At 37.0% G+C, this 22,396-nt stretch overlaps 1 protein-coding gene and 1 pseudogene across 1 annotated transcript in view; one reads left to right on the top strand and one right to left on the bottom strand.

Moving 5' to 3' along the window:
* COL21A1 (collagen type XXI alpha 1 chain) overlaps nucleotides 1-22,396 on the top strand; it is a 252,989-nt gene that overhangs the window by 103,428 nt on the left and 127,165 nt on the right. The window contains exon 3 of the mRNA XM_069070650.1: nucleotides 1,997-2,548. Within this exon, the coding sequence (XP_068926751.1) occupies nucleotides 1,997-2,548 (552 nt within the window). The remainder of the gene's footprint in view (nucleotides 1-1,996; nucleotides 2,549-22,396) is intronic.
* Nucleotides 9,560-10,522, bottom strand: LOC138148028 (small nuclear ribonucleoprotein-associated protein B' pseudogene; annotated as a pseudogene).

Here is a 22,396-nt window from a genome sequence, read left to right as displayed (position 1 = left end):
TGGCTATTGGAGTAATTTAAGAGACTAATGAAGGTCTGAAATTACTGAGGATTGTTGAGAATTAAATCAACCAGGTATCAGTACACCTTGATTCCACTTTTAGTAGAATGCTATGTCACTTGCAATGTCCAAATTGAAAATACTTCACAACACCATGGTCATATATAACTGGAACAGAAGGTGGGTTTTGTTGTAACAAGAACAAAGAATAGAGGATAGATGAATGGTGCTGGTGTTGTAACGCTGTTCACAAAAGAGCAAAAGACTTGATCTTGAGAGGAAGAAGGCTAGCGTGCTGCATAGATCCTCTATGGAAGGACGTGGACAAAAATCAAACAGGATAGAAATTTATAAATTAATTGGGCTCTGTACCAGCAGAGGGAGTACACATATTACTGAGAATAAGGATAAAATAGTGTTGAGAAGAATAAGTGACATTTCTATACTTTGAGGTTTGCAAAATACTTTACATACATTATTTCATTTGGGATTTATAATAATCCTGTGAGCTGAGTGCTATGGTTATCATTATCTTCATTTCATCAAAGATTAGAGTGTCCTGTCCAGGTTCACACAGCCATGAGTGTTTGGGACAGGATTTAATCCAGGGGTAATGTTAATAGTATTTAAGATCTCCTCTCCACCCCCCCCCCCCATTAATAGGCCTCACCTGGAACCCATTAAGGCAAGCTTGCTTAGGGGAATCTTGATTGTAGGAAGGCTTTCACACCTTTTGCTAATTTCTAATTAGGCACTGAGTCAAGAGGGTTGTGATGCTTTCTGGCTCTGAGAAGCCTATATACTCTGAGTTGGTATTTTGTTTTGGGGGCTTATGAGAAGGATCTCGTGGTCCCCTGGTCCAATTTCTGAGTGGCCATATGTTCAGAGCTCCCTGACTTCTCAGATGTAAAGACTCTTCTCCATCCAGGGATGTATGTAAAGTGTGTAGTTGATACAGGCAGTCACAGTCTGCTGGTCTTTATTTCTCTGCTTGTATTTTCTCTGAAGCTCAGGGTGCTGAGTTTTCCCCTGGACTAGTAATATAATTTAAAAAATATTGTTGATCCTTTAAATAGCTATCTTTTCTAGTAAAGCAGTTCTAAGAACCTGTGCTAGCAGCCATAGTGTATATGCCAATGAGGTTGCCGCTAAACCATGTCATCCTGTCTCTGAATCCCATAGTCTGTCTACTTAGCAGAGTGACTGAGGCAGCCAGGATGCAACATGGATAAAGTTCTGGGAAGTCCTGGGTTCAAATGAAGCCTCAGATGCTAGCTGTATGGTCCTGGGCAAGTCACTGATCTTGTGTTTGCTTCAGTTCCCTCAGTCACAAAATGGAGATAATAATATCTACCTCTCAGCATTGTTGTGATGATCAAATGAACTAATATTTTTAAAGCACTTAGCATTGTGCCTGGCACAGAGTAGGAGTTTAGCAAATGCCTTCCTTCCTTCCTTCCTTCCTTCCTTCCTTCCTTCCTTCCTTCCTTCCTTCCTTCCTTCCTTCCTTCCTTCCTTCCTTCCTTCCTTCCTTCCTTCCTTCCTTCCTTCCTTCCTTCCTTCTCTTCCTTCCTTCTCTTCCTTCCTTCTCTTCCTTCCTTCTCTTCCTTCCTTCTCTTCCTTCCTTCTCTTCCTTCCTTCTCTTCCTTCCTTTTCTTCCTTCCTTCCTCTCCCAGAAGACAGTGAAGTACTTTTTCTTTCAAAATAAGAGTGCAATCATTCCTTAAGGTGACCATCACAGGAGTAATTATTATATAGCAAAACCTTTATTTGCTTTACTATTAGTTTACTCCTGTCTGTTTTGATAACCACAAACCACCCCCTCATCCCCAAGCCAGCTGAGAGGACAATTGTTAAGTGTGAAATTTTTTGAAATTCTTATATATTGTGATATTTCTAAAATCACCTGGTGTTATTTTTTTCCTTTTTTGGGGGGAGGGGAGGTACTGACATAATACATACATACATATGTATTTGTTTGTTTGGTTTGTTTTAGGTTGCAGAACAGCTCCAACAGACTTGGTGTTCATCTTAGATGGTTCCTATAGTGTTGGCCCAGAAAACTTTGAAATAGTAAAAAAATGGCTTGTCAATATATCAAATAACTTTGATATAGGGCCAAAATTTATTCAGGTCGGCGTGGTACAGTACAGTGATTATCCTGTACTTGAGATTCCCCTGGGAAGCCACCAATCTGGAGAGAAATTAATGGAAGCAATGGAATCCCTTCATTACTTGGGTGGCAACACAAGGACAGGAAAAGCTATTCAGTTTGCTCTTGACCATCTTTTTGCTAAATCACCAAGATTTCTAACCAAAATAGCAGTTGTTCTTACTGATGGCAAATCCCAAGATGAAGTGAAAGATGCAGCAGAAGCTGCTAGAGACAATAGAATAACTTTGTTTGCCATTGGTGTTGGTTCAGAAACTGAAGATGCTGAACTTAGAGCCATCGCCAATAAGCCTTCATCGACCTATGTCTTTTATGTGGAAGATTACATCGCAATTTCCAAAATAAGAGAAGTAATAAAACAGAAACTTTGTGAAGGTAAATCTTAATCTTTCTTTGGAAAATATAGAACATCGGTTTTGACTTGACTGACAGCCTTGCCTTAAAAGTGAAATTAGCCTCAACCCTGCTGTTAACTATGATATTTGATGGTTAAAATTATTTTAATGTTTCCCTGTAGGTATGTGCACATCTGAGGTGAGTGATCTATAATTTGCTATCTTGGTTCCAGCTGTGTTATGCTTTCTTTAGTCAGAAATAGTTCATTTATATCTAAAACCCCAAATTAGGAAAAATACCACATTTAATATACACTATGTGCTTCCCATTTTATTTCTAGCTATTCCTATAAGCTCTAGCTGTAATCATACATTTTGGTAAATCACTGCACTTTTTAGCATTTTATTCTTAGGTTTGTGAATACCAGAATAATTTCATGGTAAAAATGATTTTATTTTTCTTACCCTTCATTTTCATAAAATATGAATTTCACAGATATATTTGTTTTATTTTTCCTCTAAAATGTCTCTGCATTTTTTCTGTTAACAGCAACGACAATCCCCTCTTCTGCTTTGTTGTATGTGTAATTTACAAAAGAAATTAATCAACAGAATTTAATAGTTTAAAGCATTATTTGGAAAAACTCCAACAAAAGTGAATTAGAATTGTTCTATTGCTGCAAATAATCATTTCCTTCTTTCTCTTTACTTCTCTTCTTTTACCTCTTTTTGTTCCTTTCATACTATTACCTATTAATTGTGAATCCATATTACATAACACCCCACATTATTTCTGTCAAAGAACTCATTCAGCAGGGTAGATATTTCCCATAAATCCTCTGATTAGTTCTATAACAAAGTAGGGTAATTAGAGGACCTTGTTCTAGGGTATCAAAATTTAGAAGCTGCTAATAGCAGCTTACAAATTACTGAAGTTATTACTTAATTAACAAGGATAATTAATTAAAATAGCAAGATTAAACTTCCTCACTCCCTTACCATACATTTCATGTCACTTGCCATAAGACCAAAATTGACTTATTTTGGCTCTGCTTATAATACAACAGGAATGGCCAACTTTGAACAATTTGATGGCCATGTAGATGCCAATCATCATCTATACATGTATATGTATATTGCTCATAGGTGTATGTAAGGCTGATTAGAACTATGTGGTTACTTTTTTCCCTAATAGAATCTTCTACTTTGTTTAATATAACAAATAATTCTAAGGATATATTACATGTAAGTCATGATCTAGGTGTTAGGGATGCAAAGGCAGAAATTATAATATTCTTTGCCTCCATTTGTGACTTATACGTTAGGTAATCGATATCCCTTCTAATACGCAGCTTATTCCTTGTTCAGCCACCTCCTACTCTCTCTCCATGCATTCTTCCTGATGCTCTCCTGTTTTCAACATTTTGTGTTCTTTTTCTGTCAAACTCCCTCTGATTTCTGATGGACTCAATTTCTGTCAGCTGATTGCTCATCTTTTACCTCAGGATGGTATTGGAGTCAGTCATTTGCTGGCATAAAACACTGGGATGTGTTGGGAGGAAGTGATTTCCTCTCAACCATTCCTATAATGAATCCTTTTTTGATGTCTGTTCAGACTCTTGTAGCTACCTAGGATTAACAAGAGAAAACATAGGTAAGTGTGGCAGCCAGGTATAGGGCCCATTATTCACAAGCTATGTAAGGTTTCTTTTTATAGAGATGCAAGAAACCAGAGAACCTGCTCCAAACAACCCCACATGGTTGCATGAATGAACTGAGGGAGGATTGGAAAGAGAGAGATGGAGAGAGACAGAGGGGGAGAGAAGGAGAAGAGAGAGACAGAGACAGACAGAGCCAGAGACACAGAGAGAGATAGAGACACAGAGAGAAAGAAAGGAAGGGAGGGAGAATGAAAATATTATACAGAGTATTGGGTTTAGGAGAAATGGTTTCTAGTAGCCCTGGGCTTTTCACTACCTAGCTTTGTGGCTTAGAACAAGGTCACTTCTTTGAACCTCAGTTTTCTTATTTGTAAAATGAGGAGGTTGAATTACATGACTTTTTTATTATTAAGTGTTCCTTTAAAATGATGAGCCTAAACATCAACAAACATGTTTCTATGTGCAACCAATTAGAGAAAAAGAGGAGTGCTTATGAAACCATGATTTTTCATTATGCACAGTTTTGTTTATTTTAAAATATACACAGGGTATTCACAAAGACAGTGCAGTTTTAAGCTTCTTAAACTCCCTCTTCTCTGTATTTGTTTAGTGTTTCATTGATGCTCTTTACTTTGTTCCCTTTAATTTTATTTGCCTCACTATCCTTAGTCATACTGCTGTGGATTAGATGGTATTAAGTTCCCTTCCCATTTCATGTTTTTTTCCTGTGCTCATGAAGGTAAATTTCAATGATATCCATCCCATCAAGTTTCTAGAAATGGGACTTTCCAAATGATACCACTAGTGACAGACAAGAATGTGACAGAAGTTGAGCCTGTTGCTGCTTCTCTAAAATGTGTGAGCAATTTCACTGGCCCATAGACGAAATGTCCAAAGTCAGGTCTTTGCACTCAGCCCTGAGATTACTACCTTAATATGAACTTTGTAAAACACTTCATACTTTTCAGATTTCCTTCTCATCAGTTATGATCCTAACAGCTCTGTCAGCTGAACTCTTCATCTATAAAGTTGTTCTCATTTTACAGAAGAAACTGAGACAGTGAACGTGGCTTGCTAAAGGTCAAATAGGAAATTGCATAGGCAGAATTAAAAGTAGAACTCACATCTCCTAAGTTGGCCTAGTCCATCTCCACTGAAACACCCTTTGTGTTTCCTTTCAGTTTTCCCAAGATTTCCAGTAAACCTAGGCTTCCCTGGCTACCAAAGATTCCCTCCTCCTGTTCCCTCTGTAGAACAAGTACTTCTTATTATTTTTACTCATCCTCTCTTGTTACATTATCAAAAATTCCTTGTCCTTATGACTATTCTTGTACATTTTTGCTGTATATAAATGCTAGCTATTAATATAGAAAAAACACTCCAAAAAAAGGGAATTATTCTATACATCTCTGTTTCATAAAGCTTGGTTTAAAAAATGATGCATTGCTTTCAAAACGGTTCTGCCTATTTATGCTTTCTGAACTTCATTTTGTTCACTTCTGTGTGTTTTAAAAACACATTTCAAATTCAGCATCCTTTATTATTACCATCATTGTAACATTTTTTCCTTCCCCAAATTAAAAACAGTAGAAGGAAAAATCTGATAATGTGTAGGCATAATTAAGTAAAATGAATCTGCATAATAACTTTGCCCAAAAATGTGTCTCTTCCTATACCTTGAGTCCATGCCCTCTCTTTCAGTAGGTAGGTACTCTGTGCTTCATTATAGGTCTTCAGGATAAAGAACTGGTCATAGCATTGATGAAAATTCTTAATTCTTTCAGAATTGTTTTTCTTTAAAATGTTGTCCTTGTATAAATTCTCTGAATTCTGCTCATTTCACTTGCATCAGTTCATATTATCCAGGATTTTCTGAAATAGTGTCTTTTGTCATGTTTTTCAATGTAATAATATTCTATTACAATTAATTAATACAATTTGTTTATCCATTTTTCAACATCCTGCCTGGTTCTAGTTTCTTTTTAGATTATAGTTCTTGGTTATTCTTTTTTCCCCTTTTCAGAGGCCATTCAGGAATCAGAAGCATTTATTCATTCATTCATGCATTTATTTGTTTTTGCTTGAGTCTCTTTTCTAGCATTATCTTCCCTCTTAACCCCTCTTCTCTACCCATGTTTGTTTCTCTTTTGAGTTTGATATATTTCTACATCAATGTGTGTGTGTGTGTGTGTGTGCGCGTGTGTGTGCATGCGTGCGCTTTGTTTTCTTCTCTCCTTTGTTTCAAGTTTATCTGTAGCCCACATGGCTATCTGTACTCCTGTCCAATCTCCAATCATGACGATCTGGGAAACTGCTGACCTGTTTGTTTATGCTGGTGCTGGCTTTGCTAATGGTCATTGGAAGTCTTCTTTTCTATTGCTTTTGGGTTCATGGCTGACTTTTTGTGTATTTTGGGGGAGGAAGATGTCATACTGTACTTTTTCATTGGATTTCTTAATTATTGTTCTGTCTATCATGAATTTAAGGTTTTGATTGCAATAGATATTTGGGAGTTGGGCAGACTTCTTCCCTTCAGGCTGGAAGTGTCCCTCCAATTGTTAATTCGCCCTCGCCTTCATGAAGCCCTCTCAGTTCAACACATCTCATTCAATTTCAATTTGATTTCTTAGCTCCTAAATCACTTACTTGATGGGGTGTTTAGGGGGTGAGGGTTGGAAATTGGCAAAAAAATTCATGTATAGTTGAAAAACCTCCAAGAATTTAACCTCTATTTTCTCCATCATACAAGATAAATTTAAGCCTTAGGAGATTTACAGTTCTGTGGTTATGAAGTGTGTCCCCCCACATTACACTTTTGTTCATTTGATTAAAGAAGATTTGGACAGAGGAACAGAAGTTGTGTATTTGACTTTGCTGCCCCCTGCAATGCCTGGATGTTTCTCCTCCTTTTCTACAGGAAGGTAAACCATGCAGAGTCAGGAAAAAGGCAAACAATTTGGGCCTTGAGTCAGGCAGTACTCCTGAGTGATTTCCTTGCTGCCAAAAGCTATATTGGGACTTAGATGCAGCTGTAACATTAGGCAGATGTTGTTCCACAGGGGAAGGAAGAAATAAAGGGGTAAAATCCAGGCCATGTCTTTAAAAAAAAAGCACAATTTGAAGATTTTGGGGGGGGTTTTTGTGTGTGTGAAGGGCATGGATGAATTTCATTTATTACCCTATATTTACAATTTAATTTGAGGTAAAATATAAGAAACACATTAAAAGTCTACTCTTCTACCATGTCATATAATTTTCCTTTGTGAATATTGTGGCAAAGCTAAAGAAAACTCTAAACCATCACATCTTCTAGCTTTTCATAGAGCTGGTATCATACAATTTTTTTTACTTTGTAATTCTCTTTATTTTTTTTCTCTCTCCTTTATTTTTTAGGTACATCATTCATTTCCATAAGATTTTGAGTTACAAATTTTCTCCCCATTTTTCCCATATCCACCACCCCAAAACAGTGATCCCACTGAATATCCCCTCCCCCAATCTGCTCTCTCCTATATCTTACTCCATCCCCTCTCCGACTTTCCAGTAGGGCATCGTGGATCTCTATGCCCTAGTGCCTGTATATCTTATTTCCCAGTTACATGTAAAATAATAATAATAATAATTATATATATATATTTAAACATTTGATTTTAAAACTTTGAATTCTAGATTCTTTCCCTTCCTCCCTTGTCACCCACCCTTACTGAGAAGATAAGCAATTCAATATAGGCTGTACATGTGTAGCTATGCAAAACATTTCCATAGTGGATATATGGTGAAAGACTGTCTATATTTTACTCCATACTATCCCACCCCCCACTTGTTCTATTCTCTACTTTGATCCTGTCCCCTTTCAAAAGTGGGTGCTTCCAACTCCCCCCCCCCAGTCTACCCTCTCTTCCATCATCCCCTCTCTCATCCCCTTCCCCCCTACTCTCCTGTAGGGTGAGATACCCTATTTAGTGTGTATGTCATTCCCTCCCTAAGCCAAATTCATTGAGAATAAGGTTGACTCATTCCCTATTGCCTTCCTGTTCTTCCCTCCATTGTGACAGTTTTCCCTTGCCTCTTCTATGTGAGATAATTTACCCCCATTCTGTCTCTCCCCATCTCTCATTATATTCCTCTCTCACCTCTTAATTTCACCTTTTAAGTATAATCTCTTCCTATTCAACTGATCCTGTGCCCTCTATCTATGTATACATATATACACATATGTATTCATATGCCCATATACTCTCTTATGTAGACATATATGTATATATACATGTATATATGCATATATACACACATATTCTCTTCAACTATTCTCATATTGAGAAAAATTTTATAAGTTATAATTTTTTTTCCATGTAGGAATGTAAATAGTTGAATTTTGATAAGTTCCTTATGATTTCTTTTCCATGTTTACCTTCTCATGCTTCTCTTGCTTCTGAGTGTGAAATTTTCTATTCAACCCTAGTTTTTTCATCAAGAATGCTTGAAAGTCCTCTATTCCATTGAATGACCATATTTTCCCCTGAAACACGATACTCAGTTTTGCTGGGTAGGTGATCCTTCCTGCCAGCCTGCTGGACTTTCTTCATTGGGAAGTTAGCTTCTCTCTGTCGTTTTGTGGGTTTTGTAGCTCCAAAGTTTGTTTACAATCATTTTTTACATTAATTGGAGGAGGTGGGAGCAGGAGCCGAGTGGAAGTCCTGTTTCTACTCTACCATCTTGACTCCATCCCCCATAAATTTTTTTTGTTTGTTTTTGAAATTTCAACACATTTTAAGTTTCTCCTACCAAGTGTGGGAAAAATTACAGAGGATATATAATTAGCTTCTAAATCTCTTAAAGGTTTTATGATTGTGTGTGAATAGAGATGGAGATTAGACTTGTGACTTCACTGGTATAAGAAACTTCCAATAAGGGAATTTACTCTACCATTGGTAGAGATAGATTAGCTCATTCTTGCAATTTGTAATCTTAGCCTAGAGTAGGGGTTCTTAAACTTTTTCCACTTGGAACTGCTTCAGTGGTTTTGTAGGTAACTTAAACTGTGAGTTTAAGAAATACTGAAGAATATGGAGAGGTTAAGTGACTTTCCTGGCCCAGTATTTGTCAGAGGGTGGGATTTGAAACTAGGTCTTCTAATTCCAAGGCCAGCACTCTGTCCATTATGCTACACTATTTTAGTTTTTTTACCCAAGAAAATAATGTAGTTATACTTGCCATACAATTACTGAATTTCCTAGTATCCTTTATCACTTTTAGAAAGGCAACATTTGTGTGCAAATAACAGTGTATGTTTATTATTTGGATTTTTCTTCCTTTTCTTGTGGGAGAAAAACAAAACAAAACAACTGATCTATCAGGCGCTCTGTCATTCAGAAATCTCAATTAATGTATTTCTTTTTTTTTTCTCCCCAAGAGTTTATTATGAATCAATTTAAAAGGAACACACTTTATACAAAAAGCCCACAAAACTATATACAGCCTCAAGTCAGAGGCAGCATCCCAGCAGCTGAGGAATCCTAAGGCCTTGGTGGGCGCATTCCTGGGGGAGGGGGACCTTGCATTCCAGGAGGAGGGGGTCTCATGCCAGGAGGGGGCATCCCCATTGGTGCCCCTCGACCAGGGGGCATCCCCATTGGGGGACCCATGGGAGGTCTCATTCCAGGAGATGGAGCCATCATGCCTGGAGGAGGTGTCCCTCGGCTCACGGGTGGGGGAGGAGTTCCTTGACCAGGTGGGTACTGTGTTGGTGCTCCTGCAATGCTGGCTGTGGCAGCAACTGCAGCAGCGGCTACAGTACCTCTTGCCTGTGGGGTCATCACCTGTTGGGAAGGCCCACCAACTCCCCTGATGGGTCCTGCTAAGCCTGCAGGAGCCTAGGGCATGAGAACACCAGCTGGCACACCTCTACCTGCAGCCCTGCCAATCCCAGGGCCTCCTGCAGCTCCAGCTAACGGCACACGGGCAATGCCTGTATCTTTAGGGGGTGGGCCTTCCATGGTCATAGAGACCACGTTCTCCCCACGAAGCAGCACCAGTCCCAGAACCCTCTTTTCCTCACGTTCAGGTTGTTTTGCATTCTTTGGCTTGATCTTCCTGAACTCATCACAGTCACACAGGATCAGGTTCATGTGCTTGTCAAAGGCCTTGAAGGTGCCGATGAAGATTCAGCCGTCCTGCAGGATGCACCTCATCCTGTAGTCGATGTGCTTCAGCATCTTTCTGCTCTTGCCCACCGTCATGGTGCCGGTTATGAAGTGCCCCAACTAGGAGAAAGGAGCCCGCTCCGGCGGCAGCGGCAAACACGAGGAGCTCTAAAGGAAAGTGTCCCTAATGTATTTCTTATATTATGACATTTGATAGCTATTCAAATAACAATGCAACCTGTTAGATGCAGAAGTTGCTTTGGAATCATCAAAGAAAGATTATATTGGAAACAGTGTAGTTTTCAAGATAGTCCATTCTTTATTTTCATTTCACTCTTGGAATATATAAAATCCAAGTGTGGTATATAGGATTACTTTTTATCTATTTTTTAAAAATGCTTGATTGCATTTTAATTTGCATTGAATGCAATCTAAATCAAGCCTTAATATTTATTTTGTAATTATATCACTTTTAAAATTATTTTTTTCCCAAGACTAGTTTGTAGACATTACTATTCTTGTAAGATTATAAGATCTTTCCATTCATCAAGATCAGAAAGAGGTACAGATTCAGAATATACCAACCAGGCATCTAAATAACGAGGCAGAAAAGCAAATGAACAAACAAAAAACTTGTGTGCTAGGTAGGTAAATAAAGGGGGAAAGGCAACTATTTGATGTCTAAAAAAATGTCAGTTATTTAAATAGTGCACTTAAACTAGTAACTTTAATGTTAGCTTGCTAATACTTTCATCATCTTATAATGATGTAGACAAGGGATCATTAAAAATTGGAAGTATGGTTAGAAGTGATTGATTAGGTTTAACCTTATGATCTAGGTAGGTCCTGTTTATTGGATTTTTAGTTATGGAGGGACAGTATGGTATAGTAGATGGAGAACAGACTTTGAAACAAGCAAGATCTGGGGCACCTAGGTGGCGCAGTGAATAGAGCACCGGCCCTGGAGTCAAGAGGTCTTGAGATCAAATCCCACCTCAGACACTTAACACTTATTAGCCACGTGACCTTGGGCAACTCAACCCCAATTGCCCTGCCTTCCCCCCTCCAAAAACCAAAAAAACAAACCCAAAAACAAAAAAAAGAAGCAAGTAAGATTTGAGTTCATATCTGACACATATGGGTGCTGTGGCCCTGTGCAAGTCATTTAAATTCTCAATGCTCTGGATTACTCTCTAAGACCATAAATTGCGATGGAGGCACCAAACTAAATGGATAGAGGAGTTTCCTAATTTGAGAGTAGTTTTGGGCAAATGTAGTCCAGAAAGGGACTGGACATTCAAAATGAATTCGGGGCTTTGTTTTATGATTACAGCAGTTGGCATTTATGTGGTGCTTTAAGTTTTTCAAAGTGATATGTAGATGTGATCTCATTTCATCATTTCAGCAATATAAGACAAATATTCTTATTAGTCCATTTTTACTGATGAGGAGGCTGGGTGCTGAAGTGGTTAAGTTCCTTGCCCAAGGTAACACAACTGGAAAATTTTGATAGTGGCATTAATAATCACTTTTTCTTGGCTCCTATTCTTGCCACTTTAGTAATATACTAGAACATACTTTTCATGAAAGATTTCTCCAGGGGGCGGCCAGGTAGCACAGTGAGTAAGAGCACCGGCTCCAGTGTCAGAATGACCTGGAGATCGAATCCCAGACTCAGACACTTAGCACCCACCCAGAAACACCTGGCCATGTAACCTTGAGCAAGTTACTTAACCCTGATTGCTAAAAAAAAGATTTCTCCAGGATAAGGAAAAATAATTATAGGTATATTTTTCTATGTGTGATTACTTTGATTTAATGAAATATGTAAAGTCAAATATATGAAAATCCAGAGTTATATAAAATAAAACTTGCAAATGTCTTTATATTATAAAGTATTCTTTATTTCTCTCTCTGTCTCTCACATACACACAATTATATAATTTCTCCATAGGATACTTTCCTTTAAATATTTAGAAATTCAGAAAGAAAAAATTAGAAACAAAAAAACCTATTATGCACAGAAAAGAGTATACAGGTAACTTTTTAAGAGTGCTAGTATTGGGACAGCTAGGTGGCGCAGTGAGGAGAGCGCTGGCCCCGGAGTCGGGAGGACCTGAGTTCGGTTCCGGCCTCAGACACTTAACACACACACACACACACACACACACACACACACACACACACACACACACACACACACAACTAGCTGTGTAACCTTGGGGAAGTTACTTAACCCCAATTTTAAGGGTTATTGCCTCAACAATAACCTTTGTTGTAATTGCCCTACAAAAGGCAAAAAAAAGCTAAAGCAAAACAGTGCTAGTGTTACGAAAAGCGAGGAACAAACTGGACTAATTTAAGTCACTTGTGTAGTTTAAATAATTGACATATTATTTGGACATTATATAACTCCCCCCCCCCTTTCCTTATGCACTCATCATCTTTTTTTTCCTACCTGGCTATTTAGATACCTTGTTGTTAGGTCCTTCATCTGAAGCTCTGTCTAATACTAATAGATTTCTAGATTCCATTATCCTGTGCAATAAATTGTTGAACTTTGAATTGAATCAGTTTGGAACTGTGAAATAAATACTTTGCCTTACATAGGCTGGGAATATAAAATTTCATTCAGAATAAAATGAATAATTTTGAAATTATACTTCAGTCAACAAGTATTAATTTAATACCTACTATGTGCCAAGTACTGTGCTAGGCTCTGAGGGGAAAAAATGACACAAATAAAGCAGCCCTTCCCTCAGAGAACTTCCGTTCTATAGACAAAGAGGAGACAGTGCATATATGAGTCAATACAAATAACTGCAACATAATTTGTGGGGAGAAACATATACACAGGCAAATACAAAGTATGTACAAAGGAAACACAATGATTTATTGGGGAGGGGGTGTTGTGGTGAACTAAACAGACTGGGGAGATCAGGATTGGCCTAATGTAAGAGACCTAATTTGAATTATAGTTTGAATGAGGTTGGGGATGTTGTAGAGAGAGGTGAGGAGGAAGGAAAGCATTGAAAGCTTAATGCACAGTTTGGGCAAATACAAAGAGCCAGGAGACATAGTGTTATATATTGTATGTCGAAGAGCAGATAGATCAAGTTTGGGAAGTAAGGAGTCATGAATGGGGTGGTGGGCAGGGGTAACGGCAGTAATATGGAACAAGTCTAGAGAGAGAGGTTAGAACCAGATTATGAAAGGTTTTAAGTACTGAACAGGAGAGTTTATGTGTTACCCCACATTCCATAATATGAAATCACTCCTTCTTGCATAGATATCTGTATGTTATTCTTGGTTATAAACACATACTCTTTGCCTTCTGAAATATTGTCTTCTAAGTTCTCTAATGTTTTATAAGGGTAAATCATACATAATCCTATCTGTGACTCCTTAGGCCTTAAATTCTTTCATTCTGGCTCTTGTAGTATTTTTCTCCTTTGCTTTGGAAGCTTTTCCTTTCCCTTCACTTCACTCCCCAGTGTATTCCTATTCTTTTTTCTTTTCATTCTTTTCTTAAGATCACCATGATATAACAGAACTTACTCCTAAACTTTGTTTAATTGAACTCTCTTTATAAACATTGATGATGATAGCATTCAGAGAAGACACATGTATTATTTTCCCAATTTAAATGTAAGCAGTTTATCCTTGTTTAGATATTTACCAATGTTCATTCATTTACCTTTTTATGTTTCTCTTTACTCTTGTGTTTGAACTTAAAAATTTTTCTGCATCTTTAGTCTTTTCATCAGGAATGCTTGGAAGTTCTATATTTCATTAAAGATTCATTTTTCCTCCTGGATAATTAATACTAAGTTTCGCTGGATATGCTATTCTTGGTTATAAACACATACTCTTTGCCTTCTGAAATATTGTCTTCTAAGTTCTCTAATGCTTTATAAGGATAAATCATATGTAATCCTATCTGTGACTCCTTAGGCCTTAAATTCTTTCATTCTGGCTCTTGTAGTATTTTTCTCCTTTGCTTTGGAAGCTCTGGATTTTTACTATAGTGTTCCTGGGAGTTTTCATTTTAAACTTTATTTCAGGAGGTGATGAGGACCAGTTGAGCGATGATGAAGACCTGATCTAGGGTCGTGTCTTTATGAGTGGAGAGAAAAGAACATATTTGAAGGATTTTATGGGGATAGAAATTGCAAGATCTGGCAACTGTTAGGTAGAGATTAGATTGTTGGGTAAAGGAGCGTTAAATATCAAGGAACACAATGTAACTGAAATGATGGTTACTCTTCATAGTTAATAGGAAGTCAAAAAGAAGGGATGATTGAGGGGGAAATATGAGTTCCTTTTTGGACATGTGAATTGTCTGTAGGACATCCAGTTCATAATGTTTAATATGTAGTTTGTGTTGCAGGACTGGAGCACAAGAGAAAGACTGGGACTCAATCACAAGTAATCTATATTTAATTTTTATTTTTAGCATCTTATCTTATTGTATAAATTAATTAAATTATCTTTATGGGTAGTCTTTTTACCTGTGTTCATCATTATTGATACAAAGATAAACAAATGACATTTTTGGTTACTTTCAGCAAGTTACCAGCTCTGTCAATCTGACTCAACATAGAAAAGCTATGAGCCATACTTCCCACTTAACTACAATTTTATTATGTCTTGGTTTCATTTCTGGAGAGATTATGTATGTGGGTTAGTTGTTGAAATATTTTGCCAACTCAATTTGTGAGCAAATATCTTGGATGAAGGCTATCAATAGTTTAAATTTTTTTGGAGGGGGGAAGGCAAGGCAATTGGGTTTAAGTGACTTGCCTAAGGTCACACAGCTAGTGTGTCAAGTGTCTGAGACTGGATTTGAGTCAGCTCCTCCTGACTCCAGGGCCAGTGCTCTATTCGCTGTGACATTTAGCTATCCCCCAATAGTTTAATTTTTGTAGATAATCTGAAAACTGCATTATTCTTAGCACTATCTATTCCCTTTTTTATCTTTGTACCAATGATACTGTAGAAATAATATCATCTTCCTCTGGTGCCATTTCTATTTTGTCATGTAGCCCATTGCAGAATGACATTAGAAAGCTAATATAATAACTCCACTGTCTTTTAACTAAATGAGTTTGCTTTAAAAATCTTTTCCAATCTTTCCCATTTTTTATCTGTTTAGTGTTCTCTTTCCAGTTTCATAGTTAAATGTTCTTGGAATGATTTGGCATAACTGAGTCTCCTGCCAGAATTTTTACAGAGTTGTGGGTGTGAAGATGTAATTCAAAACCAAACATCCACACTTCTTTGGATTCAGATGAAAAAATGTCAGCATACTACATGTTTAACATCTTTATAATGGGAAACCAGACAACATCCAAAATATTAGATATTACTTTTTGTGGGGCAAGACATTGCTTTTAATTAAGTTAAAATTTTAGTAAAAGTAAGATTGTCATATTTAAAAATGTATCAGATAAAAAGGACATATTGTCATACTGTATTTTCTTTCAGAGAATCTAGGAAATCTATTTCAAAGCATTTTCCAACAGCTAATTTATTACACCTCCTAACACTTTTGGGACAAATCACTTTTGCTGTTTATCTTTCTCAGAGAGAGAAAATAAAGCACAGGACAATTAAATGACAATGAAATTCTAAAAGTTTGACCTTTCTATCCATGTAAAACTAAATACATGGATTAAAAAAAAGTTTGTTACCCAGATTTCCACAGGAATCTGAATGGAAAGCCTATAGAACTTATTCAGAAGTTTCTGTATCTGAAACAGACAATATATATGGAAAGTGAGTTTAAAGGAAGAGTAGCTTTGATTCTTTTGAGAGATTGCAAAGTACTCCTACTTACCCCAAGAGTACCACAAAATCAAAGCCTATCTTTTCAATATCACCATTTCATCTGTGTTGCTATAGGACAGTTAAGTATGTAACACCACTGCTTCCAAGGATTCAATATTGATCATCACACAGAAAGCAATGGTAATGTGCATGGTGATTGTGAGAAGGATACAAAATGTAAATTATAAGAAACTGAATAAAAGTTGTCATCAAAGAATTCAATGACAGAAGAAAATATAAGCTAGTCTCTTGGTGAGAGAAAGAGATGTCACATGGAAACATAGACAGTTCCATCGGTACCCTTATGATGTTGAGAGATACTGGGTAAGACCTCCAGCATGTTCAGTGAACCACCTGTGGTGAACTTTAGGAGAACGTAGATAATCACAAAGTATAGGTAGGCTTGAATGTATTGTTTGCCCTGAATTGATGAGATCATGTGTCCATTTGAGTGTGTAAAGTCAAACAAAACAACAACACTACCAATAAACCCAAAGACCGTCATTGCTGAAGTAACAATGAAAACTTTCTTGACATAATTGCTCAAAATAGTTCACAAATCAGTATTTATGCTTTACTTATGGAAATGTGTATAGTGTAGATGATTTTTTCTCCTTCATTTATTTCTACTTCTTTGTTATTAATAACAGAGGTACTTCTTGATAAAAGAGATATCATAAGAAAGGGGATAATTGATTGCTAAATGAGTGGCAAGTACTAAAATGTTTCTGTTTCTGTTGATTTACAATGAGTCTTTTTTTCCTTGCCAATACTAGGACTGAATAATGTGCCTTGGAGATTTAGACTTATTCTTTAGTGCCTCTCACTAGGCATATAGACATCTAATTGCTTTCTTGGACAATTTGATGGGAAAGAAAAAACTAGTCTAGTCAACTCTTCTTATATAACAAAGCAGTGGCAATACTTGTTTTTTCCCTTTCTTTTTTTCTCTTGCAAAAAAGAAGGAACAGAAGACAATATCATACTCTTCCAAGAAGGTTCACCTTTCCAGTTTAATGTCTTTTTGACTTCCTGCTGTTTCTTCTCTCCATCCTTTCTTCAGTGTTAAATGTTTTAACTCTCTCTCCTACCTCTCAAATACCTTTTCAGTGGGTTAAATCCCAGCATCCCAGTTTTCAGATACTTACCTTTCAGCTAAAAGGTAAAACCTTCCCAAATTTTCCCCATGAAATTATAAATTCTTTTAAAGACATACTTTAGTCTCCAAATAGTTATGATTTCCCATATTCTGTTTTACCCTTTTTAGTTATAAAACAGCTATTGGCAGATGAACTATGACCATAATGCTCTATATCTGTAAAATCTTCAAGAAACTCCAACATGTCATGTCCTTAAACTGTGATTCTTCAGACACAGATTTTTCTACTTTTTTTTAATAACAATTAACAGTTATTCCTATGCCCATTTATACCATAATGCTATTCCCATAGTTCACATATTCACATGATTCTGCTCTGGTCCCATCTGAAAGCCATGTTTCTTCCTAAATGTCTTTTGGCAACTTTTATTAAATGAAAGTCATTTTTTCTTTTACTTCAGTTAGGAATCACAATGCTTATTTATAAGAATGGCAATATTTTATACTGAAACTTTTTCTTGACACAAAAGTACTATTTTTTACTCTTTTAGTGCTCAAGTTTTATGTATGTGTTTATGTATATATGTATGTGTGTAAACGCACACAAACAGGCAGTAGAGGAACAAGTATCCTATATTTATATACCTTAATATGCCTTGAAAAAGCCAATTTCTTATTTTTATTCATACACTTATTCTTATTTATATGGAAAATAGGCTAGAATCAGTAATATTACCAACTTAGCCCCATTTTAGCAGCTCAGTAGATTCTGACATTTCTGGTTGGAACATAAATTGCAAAGAGGGCTAGTTGGAGCCCCTCCATATACTTCTTGAATAGACAAAACCTAACATTGACTGTCATATACCTCAATACTTACTCAAGTTGTCTACAGCTATGCACCTGGAAGACATGTTTTATGAGAACAGTAATTCAATTCAAATCAACCTGCCCATATGAGCATCATTACCAAACAGTGTCAAATGATTATATTTTATTCTGTAAGTCATGAAAGACTTAATTTTGTTGGGGGGGAGGGAGGACAACCTTACTAATTATTTACTAGATCTTTGCTAAAGACTCAATATAAATAGATCTGTTCATAACTATAATTTTTCTGTAATTATAATTATATAGTATATGTAATTATAATTAATATGTAATGCAGTCAAGTTGAGTCTTTATGTGAAAAACTCTTTATTAGCAGTTGTACCAAGGACCCAAAAGTCCTTAACACTTTTCACTTCTTTTTTATTATAAGGAAATTACAGGGAAAAAAATAGTTTCTCCAGTGAATGGTAGGTGTTTGTTTGTTTAGAGTATTAAGCAGCTCTAAACTTAAGCCTGTCCAAGTCTCTTAGCCCAAACATATTTGTGAAGATTTGACTTGCAGGGTTATGAACTGAGTTGGAGGAGGAACACATTGGTCCCTACTGGAATGTCTGATTATGTTTGATAGGCCCTTCTTCAGTCTCTGGCCCAGTGTATACTTGAGGGATTCATTCTGAATTTTGGCAAAGACCTTCTGAGGAAAGAAAGGCTTTTCTTTGACTTGGCAGCTATGAACCAAACCACACGGAAACACTCTTAAACTAAGGTGAAAAGTGCATTATATGAGTGTACCTAGTATTCCAGAGAAAATGTTATATGTGATGATAGAGAAGTAGAGTAGCCAGATACATCAATACTGTCTACTCTGGGCTATAGGGAGGATGTGTAGGTGACTTCAGAAAGTCACCAGGAGATGGTGCCCTTGTTCATTTTTGCCTTTTCTCTACAACCAGTACTATGAATTAAGGATGAGATTTCATATTTTCTAAGATAATAATTTTTTAATATTAATATATTGCTGTATCATTGAAATAAACAGTTATGGGCAGAACCCATAAAAAGACAAATTTTGTAAAAAAATTACATATAAAAATGTGAAACAAATTTTCAGCCCAAAAGAATTTGGAAGGTTGACAGGAAAGATCTGTTGCACCAGACAGAGAGGAGCACAGTCCAGTTCAGGCCATGCCAGTTCAACCTGACCCCAGCAAAGCCAGAACAGGACTTGGGACTAAATCACTGGCAGCAGTGGTTGTGTCCAGACTTATCAGCCCACAGACACGAAAGACACCTTAGAAGGTCAGCAGGAAAGGCCTATTGGACATAGGTGAGAGAAGAGCACAGTTCAGCAAAGGTCACATGAATGTAGCCCTGGCCCCAGCAAACCAGGAGCAGGCCTTGGGAGTAACTGAATCAGCCACAGCAGCAGAAACAGCAGGAACTGCTTCTGGAGCGCTCAGCCCACAGATGGTAAGGGTAATAAATAAATGAGCAGGAGAAGATTACAGGGTCTCTTTGCTAGCACTTAGGCAGGAGTCTGTTGCTTTGCCTATACTTGGATCTGGGTCACAGTCCTGGGTAGCAATCCTTGGGTGAGGAGAACCACTGGAATAGCAGAGTTTGTGGCAGCAGTGGAGGGGCGGGGGGGATCCTCCTCACAGTTCCAGGCCATAAAAGATACTTGTGGTCACTCACAGACCAGAACATAGGACAAGACAGTAGTAAACACCTCTCCTTAGAGCATATCATCTTGGAAGAACTGAAAACTTAAAGGTCCCTAGAAGTATCTCTGAAAACAGGTGCATAAAATGCTCTGAAGCCTGGGACAGTTCACCCTCCATACTGGAATTAGAGCCCTACCTTAACAAAGAGTTAAAAAGCCAAGTAGTAGGCTGGGAAAATGAACAAACAATGGGGAAAAAAACAAACAAAAAACCTCTTACCGTAGAAACTTACTTTGGTGACAAGGAAGATCGAAAAACACACTCGGAAGAAGACAACAAAGTCAAAGCTCCTATATCCAAAGCGTGCCAGAAACATAAATTGGTCTCAGGCTGTGAAAGAGCTCAAAAAGGATTTTTTTTAATTTTTTGCTTTTTGGAGGGCAATTAGTGTTAAGTGACTTGCCCAAGGTCACATGGCTAGTTTTTGTGTTGTGTCGGATTTGAACTCAGGTCCTCCTGACTCCAGGGCTGGTGCTCTATTCACTGCACCACCTAGCCACCCCAGCAAAAAGGATTTCTTTTTTCAAAAAGGATTTTTTAAATCAAGTAAGAGGAGTAGAGGAAAAAATGGGAAGAGAAATGAGAGTGATAATCATGAAAAATGGGTCAGCAACATGTTGAAAGAGACCCCCAAAATATAGAAGAAAATAACACCTTAAAAAATTCACCAGAACAAATGGCAAAAGAAGTCCAAAAAGCCAATGAGGAGGAAAATATCTTACAAAGTAGAACTGGCCAATTGGAAAAGGAGGTCTAAAAGCTCACTGAAGAAAATAATTCCTTCAAAATTAGAATGGGGAAAATAGAAACTAATGTCTTTATGAGAAATTGAGAAATTGCAAAGGAAAACCAAAAGAATTAAAAATATAGAAAACAATGTGAAATATCTCATTGGAAAAACTACTAACCTGGAAAAAAAAGATCCAGGAGAGATAATTTAAAAATTACTGGACTACCTGAGAGCCAAGATAAAAAAAAAAGAGACTAGACATCACCTTTCAAGAAATTATCAAGGAAAACTGCCTGGATATTCTAGAACCAGAGGGTATAATAGAAATTGAAAGAATCCCAATCACCTCCTGAAAGAGATCCCAAAAGGAAAACTGCTAGGAATATTATGGCCAAATTCCATAAAATACTGCAAGCAGACAGAAACAATTCAAGTATCATGGAGTCACAATCAGGATAACACAAGATTTATCAGTTTCTACATTAAGGGATTTTAGGACTCAGAATATGATATTCTAGAGGTCAAAAGAGCTAAGATTACAACCAAGAATCGCCTACCCAGAAAAACTGAATATGATCAGAGGAGAAAAAAAATGGACATTCAGTGAGATAGAGGAATTCCATGCCTTATTGAGAAAAGACCAGAGACAAAGAGAAAATTTGACTTTCAAATACAAGACTCAAGAGAAGCATGCAAAGGTAAACAGGAAAGAGAAATCACATTCTTTTTTGTTGGTTTGTACATTTTTCCTTTTTGACATAAAATTTTATATTATGCACTTAATAACATCAACCAACATGAACATTTTAATATACAAAACACAGAAAAGATATCTGCTTTCTGATCCACCTCCCATTATGAAGGATTCTCTGTACAATTCACTATATAGTAACTCTATTCATGTTATATAGAATTAAATAAAATTGACATATCATCACATAGAATTGCATTTTCATCATGTAGAATTATATTTTTTCCTCCCTTTATTTTCTATGCCTCTCACCATTTCCATGGGGGGAAAAAGGTGAAGAAAGAAAAGGAACAGGATCAGCCCAGCTAATCACATTTCAGAGTTTAAAACATATAACATATTACTTTCCCCTGTAGTCACCAAATCATAAATGTAGGAAAAAAATCATCCCAGGGAACATCAGGAATAAATCCTAACACAGTTTGCTCTTAGGTTAAATTCCTTTTTTTTCCCTTTTACAAATGCTTTATTAACTTCAGATTTACATCATTCATTTCTGCCAGATTTTGAGTTACAAATTTTTTCCCCAACCCACCATCCCAAAATAGCAGTCCCACAGGATATCCCCCTCCTCCAATCTGCTCTCTCCCATATCTTCTCCCATACCCCCTTTGACTTTTCCAGTAGGGCATGGTGGATCTCTATGCCCCAGTGCCTGTATATCTTATTTCCCAATTACATGTAAAATAGTATTAATAATATTGTGTGTGTGTATTATGTATATTTTAAACATTTGATTTTAAAACTTAGAATTCCAGATTCATTCCTTTCCTCCCTTGTCACCCACCCTTACTGGGAAGATAAGCAGTTCAGTATAGGTTGTACATGTGCAACTAATGCAAAACATTACCATAGTAGATATATTGTAAAAAACTGACCGTATTTCCCTCCCTCCCTCCTATCCCACTTCCCACTTGTTCTGTTCTCTACTTTGATCCCATCCCTTTTCAAAAGTGGGTGCTTCCAACTTCCCTCCCCCCCCAGCCTGTTCTCACTTCCATCATTCCCCCTCTCATCCCCTTCCCCCCTACTGTCCTTTAGGGTGAGATACCCTATTTAATATGTATTTCATTCCCTCACTGAGCCAAATTCAATGAGAATAAGGTTGACTCATTCCCAT

The sequence above is a fragment of the Petaurus breviceps genome, unplaced genomic scaffold (assembly GCF_028583685.1).
Source record: "Petaurus breviceps papuanus isolate PSGF00001 unplaced genomic scaffold, PetGlider_PUasm1.0 90822, whole genome shotgun sequence".
Lineage (NCBI taxonomy): Eukaryota > Metazoa > Chordata > Mammalia > Diprotodontia > Petauridae > Petaurus > Petaurus breviceps.
The sequence above is the reverse complement of the archived record's forward strand: the minus strand, read 5'-3'. Positions and strand labels throughout refer to the sequence as shown.